General features: G+C 39.0%; 1 protein-coding gene across 1 annotated transcript; it reads left to right on the forward strand.

Moving 5' to 3' along the window:
• The first annotated feature begins 1,989 nt into the window (after positions 1-1,989).
• LOC127184649 (E3 ubiquitin-protein ligase RNF168-like) lies at positions 1,990-3,360 on the forward strand. The gene has a single exon (XM_051140986.1). It carries the CDS (start codon positions 1,990-1,992, stop codon positions 3,358-3,360), a length of 1,371 nt encoding a protein of 456 aa, XP_050996943.1.
• The last annotated feature ends 5,804 nt before the right edge of the window (positions 3,361-9,164 follow it).

The raw sequence follows: 9,164 nt of genomic DNA on the forward strand, positions 1-9,164 counted from the left end.
ACTACTCGGTATATACCCAAAGGAAATGAAAGAGATATCTGCTTATGAATATTTTTTGCAGACTTATTCACAACAGCCAGGTAAATGGATAAGGGAAATGTAATGAGTACTGGAATATTACTTGGTCATAAAAAGAACAAAATTATGTTCTTTCAACATACAAGTAGATGACATTATGTTAAGCAAAATCAATCAGGCATGGGAAAAACAGATATTGTGTGTTCTCACTTGTATGTAGAAGTTGAAAAGTTGGCCTCATTCAAGTAATTATAGTCCTTACTAGAGCTTTAGAAGAGGAGATTGCCAGAAGGATGGTCAGTGGACTAGGAAGAATAACTCTTATGTCGCACAGCACAGCATTTTAGCAATTAAGGACACATATATTTTGAAATAACTACAAAAGTGGGATTTTGAATGTTCCTAACACAGAAAGAATAACTTTTTGAGGAGGCTTATGTGCCAATTGCTCTCATCTGATCACTGCACACTTATACATGTATTGAAATATCAATATTTACCCATAATTACGTATCATAATGTGACTTAAAAGAGAATATATTTGTAAAGAAACAAAACTAATTATTGATACTTATACCAACCTTTTCTTATATAATGTTTTTCTTGCTATAAAACAGAGCATGGCCTCAACCTTCCTAAAAGTTACAGAAATTCCTAGTTTGCTTAATGTGCTCACAGATATTTTTTAAAATGACTCTATGATAAAATAAGTTGTAAAGAGCTGGTATTAGAAAGTGAAGTATTTGTGTGTGTGTGTGTGTGTGTGTGTGTGTGTGTGTGTGTGTGTGTGTGTGTGTGTGTGTGTGTGTGTTTGGTTTTTTGGTTTTTCGAGACAGGGTTTCTCTGTGTAGCCGTGGCTGTCCTAGACTCGCTTTGTAGACCAGACTAGCCTCGAACTCATTGTGATCCACCTGCCTCTGCCTCCTGAGTCCTGGGATTAAAGGCGTGCACCACAACCCCCGGCTTGAAGTGGGTTTTTAAAAATTATTATTTTAAAAATTATTATTTTGAAGCCGGGCGTGGTGGCGCACGCCTTTAATCCCAGCACTCGGGAGGCAGAGGCAGGCGGATCGCTGTGAGTCCAGGATGGCCAAGGCTACACAGAGAAACCCTGTCTCGAAAAACAAAACAAAAAAAAATTATTATTTTGTGTGAATGTTTTGCATGTCGATTCACCATGTGCATACAGTGTCCTTGGAGACCAGAAGAGGGCACCTGATCTGCTGGAACAGGAGTTTGACAATCTTGAGCAGCCACATGGGTGCTAGGGATCAAACAGTGGTCCTCCGAAACAGCACCCATAGCTCCAGAACAGTGAAACAGGGCTTTACAGGTGCTACTCTCAGTCTTTTGTAAATTAGCATGCATTATAATAAACCTATGGAGGGTGCTGTCAGGTCAGTCAGTGTTTCAATGTGACTTGTGAATAAAGCTCAGCTAACAAGAATTCACTCAGGAAAAAGGTGCTTGAAATGAATCTAGTCCCTTGCCATCTAGCACAAGACATCAGAACTCCTGGAAAACCAGTAATACACTATCTTCAGAGACTGCATATTGAAGAAAGAACTAAACAAATTTAGACCCTGGGTATGGTAACAGCATGGCTATTATCCCAGCACTTGGGAGGCTAAGATACGAGAATTACAAGGTCAAGGCTGGTCTGGACTACGAAGTCAGACCCTGTCTCATATTCAATATAAAGCACTTTTCAAGTTTCCTCAGGATACATTCTAACGGTTAGGTAGTAGGAAAACTGATCACAAGTTCTCGCGGGAAGGGAGTTTCCAGCGAGCCGAAGTAATCCTTCGGCTTCCGTAACCGGATATTAATCCCACGTAACGGACGTGTCCCACATAGCGGAAGTGAGAAACTCTCTCCGCGCCATTACTGTTGCCGCTAACCAGGGAGCGGGAGCGTTCGGATCGTCAGACCACGGTACTGGTGTTACTTGGACTTTATTAATTTGTTAAAATGGCCTTATCTAAAGCCCACGCCTTGTCTTTAGAAGACTGCCATTGTCCTCTTTGTATGGAATTCCTAACTGAGCCCGTAACTCTGCCTTGTAACCACACGATGTGTAAACTATGCTTTAAAGCACTTCTCCGAAAAGCATTTTTATCCTGCCCGTTCTGCCGCACCTGGAATACTTCATGGGCTCAGACCCATACTCATGTAAACGGTTTTATCAATGAGGAACTGTGGGAGAGAATTCAAGCTCAGTATCCAGAGGAATGTAGACAAAGGGTCACTGAGGATGAACTGCTACCATTGGTCTTCAGAACTAATTCGCCAGTTCAAGTGATAAGTAATCCCGGGGAATTGAGGAAAGAATATGAAGAGGAGATGATAAGGATGGAGGCTGAGCGCCAGGCCACTGAGGAAAGACAAAATAGAGCTACACAGGAATACATAAGACAATTACTGGCAAAGGACCTGGAGGAGGAGAAGTTATGGGCAGAAAAGTACAAACTGAACAAACAACCACAAAGGGAGGAGGAAAAAGCTAAAAAGCACAGTATAAGTGATCCAGGCACATCACCAAGAAAAAAAAAGAGCAAACAAAAACATTGTGACAATGTCCCGAAGATTTCCCCTCTTTGGTCTCAGTTTGAGTCCGTACCGCAGTATAAAGGTGTGCAAGATGGCAAGAAAATATCTGAAAAAACTGACAGTGATGGGAAGAGCCCTATGGCACAAGGAAATAAAACTAAAGGAAATTTACCAGCAGCTACTCTGTCAAGAAGTTCGGTGATTCCAAAACAAGGTACATTAAGTCCACATTATACATATTCTTACAACTATGATGTGAAAGTGGACAGTTCAGAAGATGATGCACCAAAACCAAGCTGTTCCAAACAAAACGTGTATGTCCCAATTAAGAAAATTAAATCAGAAGCTACTGCTGCTCAGTCTTTTGCCCAAACGGGGAGTGGGAGCACTGGCTCAGGCATGAGAAAGGAAATTGGAAACAAGGCAATTGAGGCAAAAGATAAAATGTGTCCGCCTTTGGGCCGTAAACATACTTCTAAACGAAAGCATCAGGAATCTGATGAAGCCAGTGAGTCTGGCACATTTCATGAAATGCCTCTTACATACTTCTCGGATGAAGAGGAAACACAATTCTTTATTACCCAAAAGATGATTGATTTGGAGAATATGTATTTTGAGAAGCATCAACAAGAAGAACAAGATAGACTATTTGCGTTGGAGCTTCAAAGAGCACTGGATGAAGAAGTGAGGGGAATGTCAGGTGAAAAGCCCCCATGGGAATATTCACATGACTACAATGACTTCCCTCCAGCCACCTCATCAAAAGGAGATTGGAAAGATAAGAACATCTGAAAGGTAAAGAAATATAAAGTACTTGAGATTTAAATTAACCATCTTTTTTAAAGCAGTTGAAGCATTTAGCTAATGTTAGTGGGACAAAGATGCCAAAATCTATTAAAGAGAATTACAAACATAAAATTTTCATTGCCCATTGCCAAGTAATCCATAAAAAATTATTTTTCAAATGTTTTGAGAGGTAAACAAAATTATTCAGGGGTAGAATGTTGTAAACCTCTAAAAGTGCACTGTGCTAAATATTTAAAATTGTTATTTGCGGGCCACACTTTCACTATCTTTTTTGACTTGTTTTTTGAAACAGGGCCCCTTGAGAGCCTCCTGCCAGCCTTCTGAGCACTGTGTTTATAGTTGTGCACCACTACATCAAGCTGCATTCATCTTTAGCAGACCTTATGACTACTGACAATATAAATGTGGTACTATAAAACTTCAGTGATAAACAGGGTGCATCGCCTCTGTGCTATTAATAGTTGTTCTATGGTTAGTAAGGGTGATGATTAAGTTTGATAGTTTGTATGGTTATAAAATGCCTTGGCAATACTAGACCTCTTAAGGTTTTATATCTCCAGCCCATGAATTGCTTGCTAGTTAAAGCAAGCTCATTGAAAGGGCTTTGTTTGTTTGTCTGGTTAGTTGGTTGGTTTTGTTTTGAATGGAATAAAGAGCCAGGTAGATCTCTGTTAATTAGGTGAGCTTGGTTTATATTAGTAAGTTTCAGAGGGCTACATAAGACACTTTCTTAGTCAAAATAGACCAAAGTTAAGGTGGAATAAAAAAGAGCTAGAGGTATAAGTTAGTAGTAAAGTGCTAAGTTCTAATCCCTGGTCTCGAAAACAAAAATGAAACGGGGAAAAAGAAGAAAAGAATAGAAATTTACTCCAGAGACTAAGAGTAAAATGTTTTATGGCAAGAAACCTGAAATAATGGCATTATTTCCACAATAGTGTTCCTTCTGTTGATACTAAATTTTATATGCATTGAGACAAATAGTAAGGTATTTAGGGGGCTAGGTTTAGTGGCACAGGCCTATAATCCCAGCACCTAGGATATTGAGACAGGAGAATTACAAGTTCAAGACCAATCCGGGTGCCATGGCAAGACCCTGTCTCAAAGTTTTAAAAATAGTATTTGGGAATTTAGTAGAGAAGTAGCATATTTAACTATAAAGCATAAGATCCTGGTCTTGTCTCCCAGTGTAAAACATAGAATACATTAAGTATGATAGATGGTCTTGATCTGGTGAAGTACACCTCTAAGTGTTCCCAGAGAGAATTTCTATGTACGATGGTGACTGAAGAAAACAGGGCCTCAGATGGAAAAAGCTGCAGAAGCCAGCAGACATTAGATTCCAGCCTCCAGCTGTCAACATGAGCCTGATGGCTACAACTCTCCAGGGAACATCTAGATCTTCAGCACCTGACTACCTGAAGCTTCCAGAAGACACCTTTCTATTAGTTTTATTTCATTAATATGAACTTTTAGCAGAAAGTTGTAACATTTTTAAGAGTCATTTTTCCTTTTTTTGTCTTTCACTTAACACGTTAATAAACAACACTGTAAGTTTCCTTATATTTTTATACATAGTTTTGATTGACACTACCCTCACTATTCCCTCATCTCCCTGATCCCTACTCCATTCCCTCCTCTCCTCCATCTCCATGACATTTACCCCTCCTACACACACACACACACACACACACACACACACACACACACACCCTCAATAATCTCCCCTTCCAATTTCATATAAGGTATTCTAGTACTCTCCCTACTTTAAAGCTTCATTTCCCTCCCTCTAATGTGCCCCTTTCTAGTTTCCAGGCCTCTACATACACACCCACTCCCACATAAGTTCATATACCTAAAACTTAGAATCTAGGATTCATATATGTAGCGTTTGTCTTTTATGTCCTATGGCTAATCTACCTTACATTAGTCAATGCTTATCTCAATGTGTTATTCTCTAAAATTTGTAGAGATTATAATCTTTATGTACTTAGTGTTACCTGTACCAATTTTTTTGTATATTGGATATTTTTTGTGCAGCTGGGGATCTCATCTAGGACCCTCAGATATTGAGAAAGCACTCTAATACAAGACTATACTCCCAGCCCTCTGGTGCTGATTTCCATTTTTTGCTTTGTTTGTTTGTTCGGGTTTTGTTTTGCTTTGTTGTTTTTTGTTTTTGTTTTTGTTTTTGTTTTTCTGAGAGACAGGGTTTCTCTGTGAAGCCTTGGATGTCCTGGACTCACTTTGTAGACCAGGCAGCCCTTACAGAGATCCTTCTGCCTCTGCCTTCCCGAGTGCTGGGATTACAGGTATGCACCACTGTACCTGGCTGTCAGTTTCAATTTTGATTTGCCTTTTCTTATGAAAAATGTCCTTTAAGCAATGATTGTGATGATAAAATAGTATTACTTGGAAACTAACCAAATTTGTTTAAAACATAAATATATCTTCTCATTACATCAATATTGTTTCTTAGAGCAGCATTTCTGGGAAGACATTTTTGGAGCACCTCAAAATAAAACTTACGTAATTCAAACTTCTTAGACTAGACCATAATTAAAATTTGTAAAGGCTATACTGTGATATATGTAGGATATCTGTGAAGATGTCTCCCTAACTAAAGTTCATTTTAAGGTATATTTTTCTCTATTAGTCTTTGCTATTTCTACCGTATGTGGATTTATTAGACTAACAAGATCAGTGCCAGTTATTAGAATGCACTGTTAAATTTTTCACTTAAGTATGTATAAAAATAGTAAATTTCTCAGTGAATACTAAACCTCTATAGATGTTAAGAATATAAACATAAAAAATAAACAAACTTAATAAAATAAAAATGTTCTTATCTATTTCTTTGAGACAGGGTTTCAACCCAGACTGTCTTCTAACTTACTATGTAGTTAAGGATGATGTCATCTTCAAAATCACCATCATCATCATTATTGTTGTTGTTGAGACAGGGTCTCACTATGTAGCATCAGCTGTTCTAGAATTCACTACATAGACCAGGCTGGCCTTAAACTCAGCAATCCACCTGCCTCTGCCTTCTGAGTGCTGGGATTAAAGGTGTATGCTACCATGCTGAGGTTGACTTTAAACTTGATCCTCTTGCCTCTGTCTCCAGGTTGGAGGAGTATAAGTATGCACCACCATATCCAGTTTATATGCTGCGGGGAATGAGTCCAGGGCTTCATGCATGCTAGACAACAGCTTTACCAACTGAGCTATATCCTCAGCCTTTTCAATTCTTAAGGAAGAGAAACAAATTCTTGAAACAACATTTATCTTTAAAAGAGTGCCTTAATCCCATCTACTTAAAAACCTGTATTTTAAAAATAAAAGCAACTCTGTTTTCTATGCTTGAGGGTGAACATACCTGGCAAGCAATCCACCACTGAGCAAAACAGCCTCAGCCCAGAACTCAATACCTGTTTTGGTAAATGCTAACAAATTTTGGGTTAAACTTCTGGCACCCAAATTACTTGGAATGCTTAATTAAACACAAAATATGCTATTTTTTTAATCTCAGGATTCAAAGAAAGACAACTAACAAATGTCATTTTACCTATCAACTGACAAAGACATTTTTAAAACAAAAGGCAAAAATCTGGAAAAGTCTGGAGAAACTATGGACATATAACAGAGTGTGCTGGACTGTTGTGGAATTCTCTATCTTCACCATGTACATACTGTTTGGCCTAGGTAGCTTACTTCTTCACACTATTCCTGAGGAAATTACTTAGGGGACAAATGTTTTAGGTGTTTAGGATAATTCTTAAAACACTGTGTTAAGAATAGAAAAAAATTGTGAAAAATCTTAAGTGTGCATGAACAAATGGTTAGTGATGTATACAAAAAGATATACAGCCAATTTTTTACATGAACTTCACTTAATGGGGATCATATCCATTTAGCCTTCTAGGTAAGTCATAGGTACCCATGTCATACCTAGATCTTTGAAATGCAGGACCAAATGGCCAGGTGAATCACCAAGTGGTAGTACAATTGGATCCCATTAAACTAAACTGCATGCCTCAGGGTGAGTTGTTAGTTGCCATGACTATTCATGCCAGATACTTTATATTGATTGTGATTTTAATAAATATTATGCAAATGAGTTTTAAAGCATTCCAGCTTATTCCAAGGCTGAGCTTATTCCAAGGCTGAGCTGTGTTTGTTTTTATTGATCTAGAACTCTTACTGAAGGACAGTGCCAGAAATCCCTTCCATCTTCTATGGAGCCTCTATTTTGCTCCCTAGTTTTCTAAATTTGACCAAGTTTCCCTCCCATTATGGAATAAAATGTCTAGAGTGCTAATTAATGGCACTGCTGTCTAAATTGTAACATTGTGGTGGAACATATGCAAGTTCCTCGGTTTAATCTATGACACCAAAAAGAAAACTAAAAGGGATGGGTGAGGCAAAGAAGAAAAGAGGTGAGGAGAGGGAAGAAGAATGGGGGTGGTGGGTGGGGGAGGGAAGGCATAAAAGAAAGGGAATGCTTCCCTTTGAGTTCCCAGTGGGTGTGACACCTCCCCATTATATTCCTCGAATGTAGCATGTGATACTTCTCAGGAATACTCTGCATTCAAACTGCCAGCAGTCCAGGGCTGAGCTGCTGGACTTTGAGCAAGGCACTTAACTGTGCTTTAGTTTCCTAAGTGGCCAATCTTATGAGGAGTTACATATCCTGCTTCTCTCTGATTCTTGAAAGAAATATAATCTCCACAGTTATGTGAATAGCGAGGACTGACTTTGACATGAACTCTGGTGCCCCATATTTGACCACCTACCCTTGGTGGGGAGGCCTCGTGGCACTCAGAGAAAGAATAAGCAGGCTAACAAAATGAGACTTGATAGACTGTGACCATATAGTGGAGGAGAGGTCCCCCTTGGTTTTGGACCTAGGGGAGGGGAATAGGGTGAAAGTGGGAGTGAGGAACGGGAGGATAACAATTGAGTTGTAATCTGAATAAATTAATAAAATTTTAAAAAAAGAAAAGAAATAATCAATAGGATGCTTGCCAAACTAGAAACTCACTTACCAGCTTTCTGCTCACTACGATCTGTAAAAAGTTCTTTCTCACTTGTACTCGGGACTCGCACCTGAACTGCTGTGTCAGTGATAGTGTGGGTCCAGCTTAAGCTGAACAATCAATAAACGAGACCCTTGTATGTTTGCATCATACAAAAAATATCATCTCATACAGGCCAAATGCCTGCCTACCATGTAAACGCTCCAGAAGCATGAGCAGTTACTGTATTTCAATCAAGATATGTCCTACCTAGCCCAGAGCATGGTGTATCTAGTAAATACAAGCAGAAACAAAGGGTTCTGAGTTTCCTCACCAAGCTCGTGCCTGAACACTTCACAAAAGTTTTAGATTTAAACCTTCCCATAAATCTTTACAGATGCCACAGACTTTCAGGAATTACTTTAACACCCCCCCTCCCCGCCTTCCATCTACCCTCCATCAACAGAAAAACCTTGGAGAGGGAAGCAAAAAACCCCCAATCATATAGCATTGATAAGATTTTAGACAGCATAGGCAAATCAGTCATGGTTAAAAGGAATGACACTCAGAAGAACGTGTCGAACTGTATAAAAAGACATTGGCTGAAATCTTCAGAAGGCAGTGGTCGGAAGCAACATAGCAGGCTCACAATTCACATCATTGTAAAAGGTTTTATTGTTTAATCATTCTTTCACCCTTCAGCCCCATCTGATCATTCTAAAAGCTATATATAGTCCCCTCTATGGGGGCTGAAAAGCAATGTGAACATCAATA

This window comes from Acomys russatus, chromosome X (genome assembly GCF_903995435.1).
Source record: "Acomys russatus chromosome X, mAcoRus1.1, whole genome shotgun sequence".
Lineage (NCBI taxonomy): Eukaryota > Metazoa > Chordata > Mammalia > Rodentia > Muridae > Acomys > Acomys russatus.